Below are 17024 nucleotides of genomic sequence, written 5' to 3' on the forward strand. Positions count from 1 at the left end.
GTTCGGCACCTGCCCAAGGTCCTTTCGGTGGACAGGGAAAGTGGGGGGAATATTTGTGGGTTGTCTCAGTGACAAGCAAGAGCAACTATCTTGGGAAAACATGTCTTGTATACAGAACGGTGTCAGGCTTGCGGCCAGCGTGACATAAATTGGTCTAGTTTCCACACAAGGCCACAGCTAAACATTGGGTGTAAAGAAGACGCTGACATTGGCAATTCACCTCACTGTAATACAGTTTTGTTTAATTAAACTCTGCATAAAATGCAATGGGTCACCGGTTTACTTGCCAACTGTGAGCAGCCATCCCAAGCAGTCCCTTGCCCTCATCTGGTTTGCAGCTGGAGTTGGCTCCTTTGAACTCATGCTGCAGCAGCACCGGCTCCAATGCCTACGTGGCTGTTGCAGGAGTGCGCCTCGGGTGTGACTAGAATTCTGTGTCAGTATGCGAACAGTGTCGCCTCATTACACTGAAGATCGCGTTGCATTCAACTTGGTCATGTCGATGTTCACCTCCAACTGGTGCGTGACGCTTTTAATGTGGCGGAGAAGGCAGTCGGTCGAGGTAAAGCTGAGGCCACAGGGAGTGCAGACGAAACGTGCTCCCGCACTGTGCAACCGCCTGTGGCTGTCCAGGCGCTTCTTCGAGCTGAAGCCTTCCCGACAGACGTTGCAGACATACGGCCTCTCCCCCGTGTGCGACCGCTTGTGGATGACCAGGTCTCGCTTGGCAGCAAAGCTTTTGCGGCAGGTGCTGCACAGGAAGGGCTTCTCCCCGCTGTGCGATCGCTCAGGCACGAAGAACTTGTCCTTGCGAGTGAACGACTCTGAGCAGTGGGGGCAGCTGTAGCACTTGTCCCCTGTGTGGAGCCGTTCGTGAACCGCGAGGCAGGCTTCCTGTGCGAATTCCTGCTGGCACACACCACAGACAATCGTGGGCTTGGTGACAGCGTGCGACTGTTCGTGAACCATGAGCTGCACCCTGGTGGGAAAGCCTGCCTGGCAGGTGCCACACACAAAGCGCTTCGCATCGGCGTGAGACCGTTCGTGGGCAGTGAGGTTCTCTCGACGGCAGAAGGATTTGGGGCACAGAGGGCAGCGGAAGGGCTTCTCGCCAGAGTGGGCCATCATGTGGCTGTAGAGGCGCCCCCGGTCACCGAACACTTCCTTGCAAATGCTGCAGGTGAATGCCTTGTCGTGCACAGTCTTGGGAAAAGTCACGGTGGTTTTATGGTAGGCGTGCTGCTCGCAGGATTGGCGGGCATGACGATTTCCGTCAACCTGTGCCTTCTGGTGGTTGCGGGCACATTTACTGCAAGAATAAGGTGAGGCAAAATCAACGAGAAGCGATTATAATATAGAAGGCATACAGCAACCAAAGAGAGCAGTTCCTAGGACTGCTTAAATGTGTGAACACAAATTCAATCACAACGCCAGAGGCTGGATTCACAAGGTAGTCTCGCAACGTCCAAACGAAAGGGATCACATTGAGCAGCAGCAGGGTGGCACAAAAGTAGAGGGAAAGTTTCCTTTTTTAGCGCTACTTTACGATGTACAAACACCAACTAGCCCAACTGCCGATTCTCTCGGCAGCAATGTGTCGGGAGCCTGCACGGAGGAATTACTCGCTCGAAGAGCTTGTGAATTTCATCCCGAGTCTCATATGTTGCTCGCCAATTCAGAACACGAAGAAATTTTTCCACGACCCATAAATTTTGTTGTACCAGGGTTTGACGGCATTTTTTCTGCTTCGAGACCCATTCGGAAAAAAGCTTCACTGCTCATGTCAATGAGGTTGTGGGCTTGCGTGTGTACACGGTAATGCTGTTAAGAAACACGGACAAGTGGTGACGAGCACACGACTATCGAGATTTGCAAGATGGGGGTTTCTGCGATGCCTTCATCCGTGGCATCGCATGCCCAACTTGCAGGCAACTCATTCACCAAAGCAGTAAGAGGACCTACTGAAGTTCTCTGCAAGATTGTCATTGTTTCCCAGGGATGGGTTACTCACTCATCGTCAACTAACAGAGGCTCTGTATATGCTTTGAAGAAGCACTTTTCCACTTACCCTGCGTCGCTTGAGCTGCAGCTGCGCTTCCTCCCATGCTGTTCTGCGGCCGCCCCTGCGCCTGAAAAAAGTAAAGCGACAAGGCTGGAATAACGCTGCCAGTAGGGCACCCATCGTAATGCCATACTGTAGCACACGTACGTGCCCATTTTCAGAGGCCTATTACCGACACGATGAAACCAGCAGCAGCACTGGAGCTGACGGACTTGAGGTGTCTATGTTCACGCATAACCACAGCCTGGCCCTCTACCATCCTCATCATCTTTGACCCATTTTGTGTTCTTGCTCACTGATTTTAGCGTTAATGTCTTCATCTTTCATATGTAACAATTGTTTTGGCGCTCTTTGCCCCAGTTGGCCTTGGCCCATAAAAATTTAACCATCATCATCATCACCATCATTGAGGTGCCTATGTTCCACGTGACACCCACTTCAAACCCCTTGCCTGAATGCAGCAGCAATCTGCCGGCACTGCCACATTCCTCTCGCGCTTCCTGAGCCAGCCGGTTGCCCTTGCAGTACAAACACTGCATCGCCACCCCCTGCTCTTCCGAGCGGTGATCTTGACCATTGGCGGGGGGGGGGGCAGCCAGGCTGTCATCGCCCTTACAGTAGTCACATTAAATGATCGCCGTCATTTGGGATACATGGACTACTATCGTGGGAGTCGAGCGTTTTCATTAAAAAGGAAAAAAATGCTGTTTGGTTGTACCTGAGGAAGCCCACATCAGTTAACACTTCACCCAGTTACGGACAGCCGAGACACGGAACCATTTTCTAAAAACAGGAAAACATTAGGCAATTTGATGTTTCCCAATATTGCAAAGCTAGGTATGGGCTATGAGATATCGCACATAGGCTAAGGAAAATCTAGACCAAGTCTTTTCTCCTGTAATGCGAGCATGGGCCATTTTGTTCTAATGGCAGCACTGTGTCCAACATGCCAATTCGTGCAACGCTGGTCCAATGGACTAGCTATTCCACTGCTCCGCCACATTTCCTGCCAAATCCATGGACTGCTGGCGTATTGCCATCCTCAATCAACAAAGCCAGGCATTCACGACTGCTCCTTCCAGCTGACTAAGAGTACTGGTGGCCAGACTTCATTGTTTCTGACATTTCGAAGAACTTCCACAGAGCAGCCTGTACGTCAGTGACTGCCCGATTTACTTAAAGGGACACTCAAGAGAATTGTGGAGCAAAGATTATCCGACGACCTTACCCACTAAAGCCTAGAGTGCGTAGGCCATGTTCAGATATTTTGGGCTGACTCCAACACATTTTTAACGTCACGGTGTGTCCAAGAGAGCCCTTTCCCTTGAGCCTTGCTCCCCACCGAGTTGCAGACATTGGCTACGATGCACTTGCAAATGCACAGGCGTAAATTTAGCATACTGCCAACGTGGTTAGCCTGTACAACCTGTGCTTGAACAAAAAAGCAGGCATTAATCAAGAGATGGGTAACAATCCAAGTTTGGTGGCCTGTATGGTGTGAAGACACGTCGCAAACTAGTGTGACATAATTATGAAACTTTGCACTACATCAATGTGCATTACTGGAAAGGAAGGACTCCCAATAAACACTCAATGTATTGTTTGGGCCAAACTGCATAATGCAGTGACAAGTAGGACTTGGACTAATTCACTACACTGTGGTGTAGTTTGCATGTGATGAAGGACCCTTTAAAGTTGTTCTACATGTTGGTAGCAACATACAAGGGTGAGAACGTCTTTGCGTGCAAAAAAGAGAGGTTGCGGTCACTCCAACCTGGGAACGCAGCTTCCGTCTGGCACCCCACACTCGAGAGGAACCCCAGAGTGCACTGCATGCCTGCGAGGGAGACGCAGCCATCAACGAGAGGCACAGCGCAGCGGAGAAGATGGGGGCGGGCAGTACCCGTGTGGGCCGAGGCGATGCTGGCCTGCGTTTCTCTGCTGCACGACTGGACTGCAGCGCTGCAGCCGCTGCGCACTGGCTCAGCCATGACGGGTGGGGTGTCACGCCTGCAATCAGGTATGCGTGCAAGATGCCCGCGAAGGCAAAAGGCACGCTTCCCGGACAAGCGAGGGTCACAAATCCGGAACCATAGCAGGAAACACTAGGGGGATTGAATAGGTGCAGCCTGTAACGGTGAACTCCTCCAGACAGAGTGAAATACTTGCTGAACAGCAAGAGTCACTTGTTTTGGCTGCTAAGTTCACTGTTCTGCCGAGATGCATGGAAACAATTGTACCAGCATGACCAGACACAGTGAGCTGTCAGGCAAACCGTTACAGACAGTTCACCCGATTTATCCCACCTACAGCATCTGGCTGCGCGCTCCACCATAACGTCCCTCATTTCCCGACGAACTGGGCCAGCAAATCTTCACTGCAGCGCTGTGGCCACAATGTGTGCAGCACGTAACCTTTGTGTTCAACCATCTGCACCACCACCGAACAACGGAGTCAGAAGGAGGTAGCTAAATTGCGTAATGAAGTTACCTTGCTTCTAGAGAGCACAAAATCAAAGCAAGTTCACACTTTGTTGGCTTCTTCCGCTTTCAATTATTCAAGCGAGGTTATTGAATAGTTTTTGAGCCAACCCAAGCATCACTCAGCACTGCTAAAAATGCAGCTTGTTACTACGAGTTATCCTGGTTCCGCGCTGTTCGATCTCTTGAGTCATAACGACACAAAGGTTACAACGTTCACTCGCGCCTGCAGCAATGCGCTTTATTAGGAGTTACTGCGACTAGACTACTCTAGATGCATTCGATTCATTCATTTCTCTGCCTACCGGAACCGCGTTCACACTGCAGTGCTACCCTTGGGATGCCTTTCCTCGCATTTTTGCAGGTAATTCGCGATGGGATGGAGCACACGACCGACCTTCGTGACGATGTCGAACTTCGTCCGCAACGCGAACAGCCTACGCGCTGGTATAAGCCCCGCGGCAGAGAGCAAAGCAGACGACAGCTCGAAGAGAGTTTTATGCGCGGCTTTCATGCACGCTCGCTATCATACGCAGTTAACCGACTTGTGTACGACATAGCGCTCACATTCGGAAACTAAACGAGCGCGCGGTACAGACACCGAAATTTGCGAAGCAATCACATACGAACCGACTACATTTGATGTAGTCGGTTCGTATGTGACTGCCTCGACGACGAACACCCCGCTGGATTGTCCCGACGGGCCTGCGCGGCTCCGTGCAAGCATACAAGTCTCTTCGCGTGCCGTGATCGACGGCGCGCGGCGTCGCCTCACCTCGTACATTCGTGCTTTCACAGCCAGGTCCTTCTTGCGTGCTCTGCCACGGGTTCGCCTGCGCTCGAGTAGTTCCTCGGCACTGTACTGCTTGCTACGAGCCATCCCAACTATTCCAAATCGTACTACTGCGCTCCATCTCGTACGGTCGGTAGGGACGATAGTGTTTGTCAACACCAAGACCGGTCGTGGTCAACACATGGTCAACATGTCAACAATGTTATTCTCACAAGGAGTGCGAGCAATTCGAAACGTTATTCTCACTCGGAGTGAGACTGGTGAGACTTACTAGGAGTGCGAATAGGGACAGCCGTTTTCACCTCTCCGACGGTGCTCCGTCGTCACGCATAGTCACGCCGTCACTGTCACTGCTGTCACGCCTTTGAACGGTAGAATTGGTCATGAGCCATCGTTTGAACGCCTTCTGTTTCCCTGAGCCTGGCTGCTTCTTGTGAAAAGGTAACTGTGAAGTTAGCACGCCAAGCAACACGGTCGGCTTCGCTTGTCTCGCCAACGGCATCTTTCACGTGTGCAGCGCGGTTTGTTTGTTTTCGTGGAGTACGCCTGTTCCTGGCAATTTTGAGCGGCCTGATTGGCGTGATGAATTCGAGGCATTTGCCCCCCTAGGAAGACATCCTTTTAGACCACCAAAACTTCTCTTCGGGCTTTTGAAGCTGTGACATTTCGCTCTCGCCGATGTCGGCGCGCGTATGACGGTCGGTCCATGTTTGAGATGCCTCCGGAAAAAGCATGTTAATCAAGGACGCCTGAAGTTTTTCAAGCGCTGCTAAGCGATATGGCGTCCTTATGCTTCGGTTTATTGGGAGAAACGTTGAAACTCGGAAGATGTCATAAAGATCTTGTTTCAGCATTTTCTGGAATGCATGTGCAGGAAAATGGTAGGCCTCAAGGTAGAATTTTAAGCTGCTCATTGTTTATACTGAAGATGAACTTATTTGGAAAGGCATTGCCACCATCAATATGGGGTTTGACGATGTAGAATTGTGTTTTGAATCATGTAATCTGTCCATTTGAATTCCAAGACCACCTGGTGTTAGCAAAATACCAACCTTGGTAGATGGAAGTTTCATACTTAATAAGAAAAAAGTGCTTGTGTAGAGTCTTCAAGGGGGGCGGTGTCCACCCAGATCCTGACATCAAACTCAATGGACTTGCGCATAAATGTTAAAAATAATGAGCATTCTCGAGATCCTTTCACACACATCTGCTTTGTCTTTTTGCCATTTTGGTATGGTTATGATAAGACTACAGGAGTATCGTGCACAGGTCGTATTTGTGTATTTGTGGTGAACAAATATGCATGCACACTGTGTGACACATGTTATCTACAAAATCCCGTTGACGTGTGGCAAGGTCAGTGGGCTATAAAACTCCACTATGCATGGCAGAGTGTTCATTAGGCAAACCAAAAGGTTCGTAAATGAATGCCATAGAGAACACCATATGCATGCCGGCAGGTATACAAGTATTGAGCAATGTGTCACTCTCCTGAAAAACGTCCAAGTGTCATGGGAGTTCCACAACACACGTATTGGCATGCGCTAAAGATCTCTTGGAAGATCATTGGAACCTACCACATCACCACGGATATGGATGGGTGTGCCAGTGCATCGCCAATCCTGCTGTCTGACTTCACCCCAAGGAGGCTGTCGCTGTGAGGATGCAAAAATCACAGTCACCCCCAACCTAAGTCTCTTCTGCTCAATATCCTGTGTTCTCTTTGCCATGCATTCTCCCTGTCTGCTAGTGTGCGCCTCACCCCGCCAACTTATTTGTGACCCCTTTGTCGCAGCCACTCTAGGCACAGTGCTAACTAGCTTCTCCATTTGTTGTCACTGTAGCCTGTTAGACCACTTAGAGAGGGAAAACGGACGCTGTGTCCTTTACGCATTCTCCATCTCATCAGCACACGATGCAGCTGTTTGCCTCTTTCCCGCAGTTTTATGCGGTCATCTTGCCACGTCATGTCCACTGCAGGGTGAAGCCCTCTCCCCTGTGCCCCAAGCCTGCTCTGCCTGCACCCATTCTTTGCCACCAAGTCTCGTCCGCCGAGTGGCCAGTCTTGCCCTGCTTCCAGCCACCCCTCTGTTGTGACCCTGGTGGTCCGCCGGTGGTCGGTTCTCCACCTCTTTCTCCCAGCGTGAACTGCTGGGATACCACCAGTCCGACTTTGCTCCTCCCAAATCCCAGGGGATGACTTCCTATCCCGGAGCACTGCTCCTATCGTTCTTCCTTCGCGGCTCATTGGGACGACATGCAGTTGTTCCTTTGAGGCTCTTCGTGAGCACCCAAGTTTTCGAGTCGTCACTCAGAGTGCATGCTGGTTGCACGCCTTCCCTTGCTCGAGTCTTCTCTGTGAGCCGGCCTCCTTGTCTTCCTTTGTAAATCAGCGTGCTTGCTTTCAGGTCAGGCTCATGGGCTCTCCTGCAGCATGACCCGTGCTGCGGCAGCATAGGTGGCCGTCGACCATGCCTGGAGGGGTGTCTGTCCGGCGTGCACTGCTTCGCACCCGAGCAGTGCAAGCCGGGATTGCCACTTCTAACAAGGGTACTGCCTCCAGGCTCTTTTCTCTTCTCACCGCCTTGTCGGGGTATTTGTGCGATGCCTGCGTCATCTCCTCCTTTGCAGGCTTGCAGTGTGCTTTGCGCTTCTGCAGCAGTGCGGCATGCCAGACATTTCCAGGTGAGCACTCCTTCGAGTTGGGAGGGCGCTAAACTGACTTTTTTTTTTCTCTAGGCTTGGGCTGTTCGGCGTAGAGAGGGGTCTTTCAAGATTAGTGTAGAATCGGGCCTACTCCGGTCGTGAAAATCCCCTAATGGTAGATCTTCACCTTTGCTTGACCTCCGCGGTCTGAAGGGAACCCCTATGCTGTCTTCATGGACGCATCGTCTTTTTAACTGGGCTACTCCTCCCTTCCCCTCCTTCCCCTACCCCTATTTTGGCCGCATGGCCTTCCCTCGCCTAATAAAGGACTACAACAACAACAACTAGGCTTATTTAACCTGGACGCTTTATTCTGCTCCTCCGTGGAGCCTATTTTCACCAGTTTATGCCTTAGCTGCCTTGTGTGCTATTGGGTGGGCTCTTTACGATACGCCTCTCACCATGGCTACCTGCGCCTGTGAAATCTTGCAACACAAGGAATGCGTGCAAGGGTTTCAAGTTCCTGTTGGCTGATTTCGAGGGTCAGGTAATGGCAGAGGTCGGCGAACTCACTCATGAGTCCACTCACTCAGACTCATTTGGACTCAAACTCACGCGTGAGTTTGAGTTCGAGTGAGCGCGAGGCTAGTGTGGCATGGTAAGTTTGAGCCGAGTGATCACGACTGAGTTTGAGTCCGATTGAGTTTGAGTCCATTTTGAGTTCTGAGTACATTTTGAGTTCTGAATACACTTTGAGTTCTGAGTACATTTTGAGTTTGAGTCTATTTTGAGTTCTGAGTACATTTTGAGTTCCGAGTACATTTTGAGTTTGAGTCCATTTTGAGTTCTGAATACACTTTGAGTTTGAGTCCATTTTGAGTTCTGAGTACAATTTGTGTTTGAGCCCATTTTGAGTTCTGAGTACATTTTGAGTTTGAGTCCATTTTGAGTTCTGAGTACATTTTGAGTTTGAGTCCATTTTGAGTTCTGAGTACATTTTGAGTTTGAGTACATTTTGAGTTTGATTACGTATTGAGTTTTGAGTTCTGAGTACATAGGAGTTTTAAGTCCATTTGGAGTTTGAGTACATATGAGTAGCCTAGCAGGCAGCTATGGTTGGCTGTTAAGTTTCATGCGTCACTGTGGGCTCGGAATTCAATTTACCTGCGGGTATGGCACCAATCGCGATCTGCATGATCGGTTGGGAGGGAGGTGGTGTCTGATTTTTTTTAGTTTCTTGTTGAATTTTCATGGCCATAAGCACTTGCTGTATACCTAATTTTCGCGGCTGGGCGCGTGAGTGATAATTGACTGGTGAGGTCATAAAAAAGGGTTGTCTTAACTTTTCCTCCTGACGGATCCACTAAGAGCGTGGGAAAGGGTGGTGGGAAAGCACACGGCGGCGCTGGCGTGCTGGTTGTTCGCCTGCTACTGTTAATGGCTTGATATAGTAAGGGTCACAAAGAAGAGGTGAGAGCCGGGGGGAAATGGGGGCGGGGGCTGTCCTTTCTACTGTTTCAAATGAATTATCTGAATTGACTGGGCAGCGCCCCTTAATACAGAATAATGACCACATTAGATTGGGTGAAAAGTGAAACTGATGAGGCTAAGGCGTGTAAGGTATCAAATGAAAGGTCCGGATTAACGGAATCACGCGGGGTAAATAAAAAATATGCTTCCTGATTGTAGTCATCAGGCAGTCATAATGAGTCATAGATTGGGTTAAAATTCAAAATGACGCTGCGAGGGCATGTGGGGAATCAAATTCAAGGTCTCGATGTGGGGAATCATTCGGGACGAACATGAGATATGGATATATCATGACGTAGTCATGGTAAGTCAAAGATTCGGTTAAAATTCAGCTTCATGACGCTAGGGCGTATCAAATTAAAGGTCTCGATGAGGGTAATCACGTGCTTCCTGATTATTATCATGACATAGTCAAAATGGGTCATAAATTAGGTTAAAATTCACAATGATGCCACTGGGTGTCCGGGGCATCAAATTGAAGGTTCCGATAAGGAAAATCACGTGGGACAAAAATGTGGTAGGGCTATATCATGAGATAGTCATGGTTAGTCATTGATTGGTTTAACGTTCAAATTGATTCCGCTAGGATGTGATGGGTATCAAATCAATGGTCTTGATGAGCCGAATCACGTGGGAGAAATACAAAAATGCTTCCGGGTTATAACCATTAGATTGTCATGGCGAGTCTTATATTGGGGTAAAATTCGAAGTGACCCCGCTAGGGCGTGTAGGGCATCAAATTTACGGTCTTGACGAGGGGAATCACGTGGTACAAATAAAAAAAGGCTTCGTAGTTCGAATCATGAGATGGTCATTATGAGTCATAGATGGGGTTAAATTCAAGGTGAGGCCGCTGAAGCATGTGGGGCGTCAAATTGAAGGTTCCAGTTAGGGAATCATGTCGGACACCTAAATAATGCGTCCTGGTTACAGTCATGAGAGGCATCGTTAGTTTGACTGGTATGAATTTTGTATGACCCTCCTAAGGTGTGTGGGGTATCAAATTAAAGGTTTCGTCGAGGGGGATCACGTGGGACAAATATAAAAATGCTTTCTGGTTATAATTATGAGGATATAGCAAAAGGTACACAGACTCACACACACTCTTACTCACTCACACTCACTCACACTCTCATTCTCACTCTCACTCTCATTCACACTCGCACTCACTCTCACTCACGCTCTCACTCACACTCTCACTCAGTCACACTCACACTCTCACACTATTACTGTCACTCACACTCTCGTCTCTCACACTCACACTCTCAAACTCTCACTCTCTGACTGTCTCAATCTCTGTGAGGCCATGTGAGTTCTGAATTCATTTTGAGTTCTCAGCCCATTTTGAGTTCTGAGTTCATTTTGAGTACATTTTGAGTTTTGAGTTCATTTTGAGTTTGAGTACATTTTGAGTTTTGAGTACATTTTGAGTTTGAATACACTTTGAGTTTGAGTACATTTTGAGTTTTGAGTACATTTTGAGTTTTGAGTCCGAGTGAGTTCTGAGTTTTGAGCTCAATGTGAGTTTGAGTTTGAGTGAGCGCAGATGTGCTGCTCAGCATTGAGTCTGAGTTTGAGTGAGTGGTGATTCGAAAAAAAAAATTGTGAGTGAGTTTGAGTGAGCCGCGCCAACTTTGCCGAAGTATGGGTAATGGCCGTGCTGTGACGGCTGCTTGAGATAAGGAACACTTGGTGAACGTGAAGCCGCCAGGGTAGCTTTGTTTTGTTGTACAAATGAAGTTGCTTTATGCTTTTTTTCTCTTTTTTTCACTGAAAGACATTGTAGCTGCTAAGCTTTTACTTCGTACAGGAGGAGCAGAATGCACTTGGAGAAAACTTCTCATACTTTCTTTTTCATATAAAGTCAGCAATCGATGTAAATTTGCTACTAAAAACATGCACCATTCAAGAACTTATTTGATACGATCTTTGGCGCATTCAGGCACTGTTAGACTGCTGCAATCTCACGCGAGATGTGGAAAAGGCTTATGTACCTTGTACTGTGGTTGAGCCATGCTGCAAGCATCGTAGTTCAAGAACAGCAAGCAGCACCTTTGCATAAGAAAACATTGCACCATCATTTTGAGCAATAGCTCTACCACTCCAGGTACACAAACCCAGAAAAAAGCGCCTGGTTCAGTGAACTTGACCTTCAAGCTCAGCCAAGGTCAAACTTGGGTGCAGCCAGGGCCTGTGCCGGTTGTGGAGGGAAAACAAACAGTGGCTCAAGGTCGGTCTTTCGTGGCGCCACTGCCAGTGGTCCAGGGTGCATCCAAGTTCCGTGTGCATCTGCACTGAGAAGCGTCTGTGTGTTGCCCGTGGGGCTGCTGTGGATGCGGTGGTTGCTGCTGCAAAAGTGGCTGTGGAAACCGCTTTGCCCGAACCAGGCATGGCGGAAGAAGGTGCAGCGGGCTGGTCCAGCCGTGAAGCCCACAATGAGAGTCGCCGGAGACGTCGTCAACTTCGAGCCGAATCCGATCACCCAGCTGACAGAGCACGGCGAGCGCTGGAACTGGCCAAGCAGAGAGAGCGGAACCGTCTGAGGAAGGCTGCCGAGACACCTCAGCAACGGGAGGCGAGACTGGCGACCAACCGGAAAGGTTACCACGCTCGCCAGCGCGCCAAGCTTGCCGTTGTTCAACGGGGAGGTGACGCCGCTGCTGACTGAAGGGAGTCTCCTCCTTGTAATAAAGTTCACTCTGCAAACCAGAGCTCTCATCCTTTCCCGAAGCAGCAAAATCTACAAAGTTAATTTGACTACACTCAACCGCCACAGCTTTTATTTAAATGAGACCTCACTGTGAAAAATGAACATTGCACATAATCCCAGACACTTTGTTGTCCCAGTAAATGCGAAAGATAAATGGGTGCAGCACACATTCCAAAATCTAGAGGCATTTGACAAAAGGGGAAGGAGGGCGACGATTTTGTGCACTAATGGAGCTGACATCCTAGACTGCTTTCGAGATTCCTCTGACCTTCATGGGTATATGGGGAACCATGCATGGGCACCTTGCAGCTTCACAGGAGTTGCCATCTCATCAATACCACAGTAGCAAACTTCTACATTGGTTTTTGAAACTGTTGCCTTTTTATGGGTGCGACTACGTGGTAAGCACGGTGTGTTTCTAATAGCTTTGTACAAAAAGCAGCGTCATTCACAGTACGCTTTGGGAAACAAGATCTGCTGGAACGGCACAAGCGCAATCAGTCTGTTTCATCAATGACCATGAGAAAATCCCAACTTGAATTCCGATGTGTAAGGTAGGGTCTACTCAGTTTCTTAGTACAGGAGTTTTATGTCATTTTTTTCACCGTTCACATAAGCATTGCTGAGACTGATCAAGGAGCTTGGAAAAGCAGCATTTGAGGTCACCTTATTGCAATGAGTAGTGCAGAGCACCCTCGCACTACATGTACTGCACGCTGGAAACGTAACGCAGTGATGGAACTGCTGCGCCATTGAGCGCCAAACGTATTTACCTGCGCCGAACCGACTCTGTTGCGCCCAACCCGCCTGAATTTAGGGGGACGCGGGTCTTAGAATGGTCGAAAATCGCGAAAATATGCATTTTGGGAAAAACACATTTTTGAAGTCTCCATACCTTCAAGCACCTGCTCTAAAAGTTTCACCGCTGAATTTGGTCGGGAAAATTTTTAAAATTGACTTTGTAAACGCAGTGGGAGCCGCAAAATGCCGAGAATCGGGTTAAAAAAGCTTGAACTTCGCGCGCGCGCCACACTCGAAGTAGACAACCGGCGGCGGCCATCTTTGGGCTAGCCTGGTATAGCTGCTTTCTTTGTGGGTAGTTTGTGCTGTCTTAAATGGCGTCGCATGAGAAGACCTATATATATATATATATATATATATATATATATATATATATATATATATATATATATATATATATATATATATATATATATATATATATATATATAGACAGAAAATAAGGGTTGGCAGTCAAGAAAACCTCGGAAAGCAAAGGGGAGGTTGTGGTCCGTCATAGAAAGAGATTAAAAATTTTTTTAGTCGAAAAGAAAGTGGTGAAAAAATGCCCGCCGGGTGGGATCAAAAGGAGCAAAAGATGGGCACAAGCAAAAAAAAGCCCTTTAGCTTTATGTCATGATGGCTGTAGCCGAAACGCTTCTCCCAAAAACAAAAGGCTGCAAGGAGCCTTTGGGATATGAGATAGTTCTACCAGGCCGACTGTTGTGCCTTATGTGCATAAAATGGCACACAACTTGAACGAGGGGGCAGATAGGTAAGGTGTGCCTGTCGCATTCTCCACCTCAAACAGGTTGGCTCAGCTGTGCTCCCGCATTCATGACGGTAGCAAACTGGAGGAGGAGTGTGACAAAAAGCACAAAACCCCTTGTGAGCTGTGTGAGGGGGCAAGTGGGGCAACTGTTATGTGGCAGACGGGACGTTGCATCAGCAACTGTCTGAGGGAGCAGAACATAAAGAGCGGTTTTGCGTGTGCACTGTGGTTCTTGCACATGCAAACTGCAATTCACGAGGGCAAAAATTCTGGAGTGAAGCAAGGGCCATACAGCGTAGGAGCCGTTAGAAGCATTGTTATTCAACAGAAGGGTGTCTTTTCGTGTTTGGGAGGTGCTCTTTGCCTGTGCCACACGTTGTGCTCCACTGAAAGAAAGTGTGCTGCCTGCAGCAGGACCGCCACTGATGACCGAAGCCGTCCTGGCCATGCCTGCTGGTGCATCCCACACCTTGGAAATGGACCACAGCCAGGGAACAGAGGCCGCCATCCACATGGGTACCGTGTGCACACCCATGTATGCAGGGTGCATGGAGATGTTTCAGATGCCGCTTTTTTTTCTCTTCAGGTTCCCAGTGCACCCTGAGGTCTGACGAGTGCCAGATGCCAAACAGAGTCGAAGTACGCAGGTCCGTGTGTTGGCAACCTTAGCCCACTTTAACTATTTGGTTGATCTTGTCTTAATTTCTGGTGGGTGCATGCACAGCAGCCCTCTCTCTATTTGCAGATACGGAGGGCAGTATGATTGTCCACCTCGAGGCCTCTGCCAAAAGACGCAACGAATGCAGCCGTTCACAAGGTGGTATCGATAACGCAGCCGGGCATCGGGACAATCCCAGCAGCTCCTGCGTGTCATCCTCTAGTGACACTGGGTGAGTTAGGCTGTAAGGCTTGCAATGATCTTCCCATTATAGGTGGTCAAAATTAATCCTGAGCCCTCCTCTACAGCGCTTCTCATAGCTAGTGTGCAGCTTTGGCGGGTTAAACGTCACAATCAATCAGTCATCATCAATGATCCTCCATGCATTACATACACAATGCAGGCCTCCGTTGAGTAGCATTTTGTGCCATCTGCAGGGATGGTGCATCAAACCTCGAGCTCCGCTGGCCTACCTAGAGTGCATCAGTATTGCTGCCTGCTTTGGCACTGATGCAGGCCTCTTGGCAAAACCAGCCAGTAGTCAGTATTTTGAGATTTGTTTTATTTTCTTCTTGTCACTGACCTCTTGCGCAAGGTTCCAAGCTTTTCAAAGCACAAGGACTCTGCTTAACACTGGCACAACCCCCATTCTTCATGGGGGAGCCTGGAAAATGGTCACCGTCATGGGACAACAGTGCCAGGCATTCGGTCATTGATGTCAAATTTAACATTTTGCGAGTCCAGAGCCGCATTCCCAAAGCGTTTGATCAGAAATTTTATAGCACTAGTTGTGATAGTCTCATGTAAGATCTCACAACCAAATACTTTTAAGTGCGAATGCACTTAAGCGAGCCTGAATCGTCCGCCGCCGTCGTCCGCATAGCAACAGCTGCGGGTGCGCGCGCTCCTCGTCTTCCCTAGCAACGGGGGGAGATGGGCGCGCGCTACTCTCCTCCTCCTCTCTCCGCTCAGTGACTGTGGGTGTTGGGCGCCTCCTCTCCACTTCGGGCGGGAGAGCTCTCGCTCGCGTAGCGGGCGCTTCGCATTCCGACGCGTGAGGGCGCTCGTGTAGCGGCCGCGTGGCGCGGGAGGGTATTAGTCGAGCGCGCGCCGTCGTCGAGAGCGGTCGCTGGTCCTGCATCTCGATAACGATGATGGCGGACCGGGCAACGGTACCAGCAATAACGAGTGAAATATCTTTCTTTGTAGTTTGTGTGCGTGTGTGTGATCTCTCGACTACTCATTAAGATCACGATATCCACCGTAATCGCGCAATCAACAACCGTGCATTCGCACTTACACACTCTCCCCCTCGGGGAAGTGCGAGGGAATTTTTTTAGTACAGCTGGCAGCCTCTTGGTGTGCAAGTGTTTATTCTAGCTGATTGAAAAGCCCAAAAGCTGTTTCAGCGTGCGCTTTGTTTTAAATCTGCTTCCCCTCTTTGTGCCAATCTAGGAAGCCTTCTGCAAACAGCCATACGCTTGCCAAAGAAGTATGTCATCGGAATGGCCACCCAAAAGCTGAATTGCCCATTGGCAAATGAGAGGCGGCCGAGATGGTGCCGCCCTATGAGTGTAATGTTTGCCAGAGATGCTTCAGCCTGGAGTAGAGCCTGCTCAACCACGCGAGGACCCACACAAGGGAGAGGCCTTATGCATGCCGCTTCTGCCCCAAGTTCTACGTCTCCAGCAAGAACCTCCATGCACACGGGAGAAAGACCCTTTGCCTGCACCATCTGCCAGAAACGTTTCACCACGAAATCGTACCTGGTCAACCACAGCAGGTCACTCGCCGGCCAAAGGCCTTTTGCCTGCACTTTCTGTCAGAAGTGCTTCAATGAGAAAAGGTGCCTGCTTAGCCACGAAAGTCTCCACACTGGCGACAGGCCTTATGAGTGCCCTGCCTGTCACAAACGCTTCGCCCGTAACGACTACTTCGCTGAACACGAGCTACTCCACGCAAGCACAAGGCATGTCTGCCCGGTCTGTCAGAAGTCCTTCTTTTGGAAGGAATGCCTCAAGAAACATGAGAGGTTGTACCAGAAGCGGCATGCCTGTGACGTGTGCCCGGAACGCTTTGTGCTAAAAAAAGACTTGACCAATCATAAGAGAGTGCATGGCGGCGGAAAGCCTCACGCGCGCAGTTTGTGCGAGGAACGATTTGCTCGAAAGGAGTCATTGATGGCAAAAATCTATACCCGTGCAGCGTTTGTACGAGGGGTTTCACGAACAAGTCGAATCTCGCGGTCCACGAACGACGACACTCGGGCCTAAAGCCTTACGTGTGCCATGTCTGTAAGAAAGGCTTTTGCGAAAAGGATGGGTTTGTTTGCCACATGGGTGTGCATTCCAGTGAAAAGCAATATGCGTGCCCGTTTTGCCCAGTACGGTTTTCTCAGGAAAAAAGTCTGCAGCGCCACGTGTGCCTTTCACACCGGCCCTCTCAGCGATCTGTTTGAAAAGACTGGCAAAAATCTATATCCGTGCAGGGTTGTACGAGGGGTTTCACGAACAAGTGAAATCTGCCTGTCCACTAACGACGACACTCGGGCCTAAAGCCTTACGTGTGTCTTTTGGTGGGGCGATGAGAGTGA

The 17024-nt window shown here is 49.3% G+C and overlaps 2 protein-coding genes across 4 annotated transcripts; one reads left to right on the forward strand and one right to left on the reverse strand.

The window, feature by feature from the left end:
* Positions 1-215: 215 nt before the first annotated feature.
* On the reverse strand, positions 216-5547 carry LOC144142353 (uncharacterized). 2 transcript variants are annotated; one of them, XM_077673792.1, is made up of 5 exons: positions 5318-5547; positions 3966-4119; positions 3837-3899; positions 2069-2129; positions 216-1309 (listed from the first exon to the last, which is right to left on the reverse strand). In XM_077673792.1, the coding sequence occupies exons 1-5, from the start codon at positions 5420-5422 to the stop codon at positions 463-465; spliced, it is 1230 nt and encodes a 409-aa protein (XP_077529918.1). In that variant the 5' UTR covers positions 5423-5547; the 3' UTR covers positions 216-462. The 2 variants fall into 2 exon arrangements, with proteins under 2 accessions (XP_077529918.1, XP_077529919.1); XM_077673793.1 differs by having other exon boundaries at positions 3966-4072; positions 5318-5466.
* Positions 5548-5621: 74 nt separating this feature from the next.
* Positions 5622-12220, forward strand: LOC144142367 (uncharacterized). 2 transcript variants are annotated; one of them, XM_077673832.1, is made up of 5 exons: positions 5631-5776; positions 6886-6992; positions 7744-7885; positions 7967-8020; positions 11899-12220. In XM_077673832.1, exons 2-5 carry the CDS (start codon positions 6928-6930, stop codon positions 12052-12054), a joined length of 417 nt encoding a protein of 138 aa, XP_077529958.1. In that variant the 5' UTR covers positions 5631-5776; positions 6886-6927; the 3' UTR covers positions 12055-12220. The 2 variants fall into 2 exon arrangements, with proteins under 2 accessions (XP_077529959.1, XP_077529958.1); XM_077673833.1 differs by lacking the exon at positions 6886-6992 and having other exon boundaries at positions 5622-5776.
* Positions 12221-17024: the final 4804 nt, after the last annotated feature.

Source organism: Haemaphysalis longicornis, unplaced genomic scaffold (genome assembly GCF_048455015.1).
Source record: "Haemaphysalis longicornis isolate Haplotype H1 unplaced genomic scaffold, Haemaphysalis longicornis Haplotype H1 scaffold_6, whole genome shotgun sequence".
Taxonomy (NCBI): Eukaryota; Metazoa; Arthropoda; class Arachnida; order Ixodida; family Ixodidae; genus Haemaphysalis; species Haemaphysalis longicornis.

Bases quoted from the DNA above. Each gene is read 5' to 3' on its own strand.
- LOC144142367 (XM_077673832.1), top strand. From the start codon at position 6,928: ATGGATGGGTGTGCCAGTGCATCGCCAATCCTGCTGTCTGACTTCACC. The intron at 7,886-7,966 runs GTACTGCCTCCA...CCTCCTTTGCAG, and splicing joins GATTGCCACTTCTAACAAGG to GCTTGCAGTGTGCTTTGCGC. The intron at 8,021-11,898 runs GTGAGCACTCCT...TGCCCGAACCAG, and splicing joins GGCATGCCAGACATTTCCAG to GCATGGCGGAAGAAGGTGCA.
- LOC144142353 (XM_077673792.1), bottom strand. From the start codon at position 5,422: ATGGCTCGTAGCAAGCAGTACAGTGCCGAGGAACTACTCGAGCGCAGG. The intron at 4,120-5,317 runs GTGAGGCGACGC...TTGTCCGGGAAG, and splicing joins TGAAAGCACGAATGTACGAG to CGTGCCTTTTGCCTTCGCGG. The intron at 1,310-2,068 runs GTAAGTGGAAAA...TTATTCTTGCAG, and splicing joins TGCAGCTCAAGCGACGCAGG to TAAATGTGCCCGCAACCACC.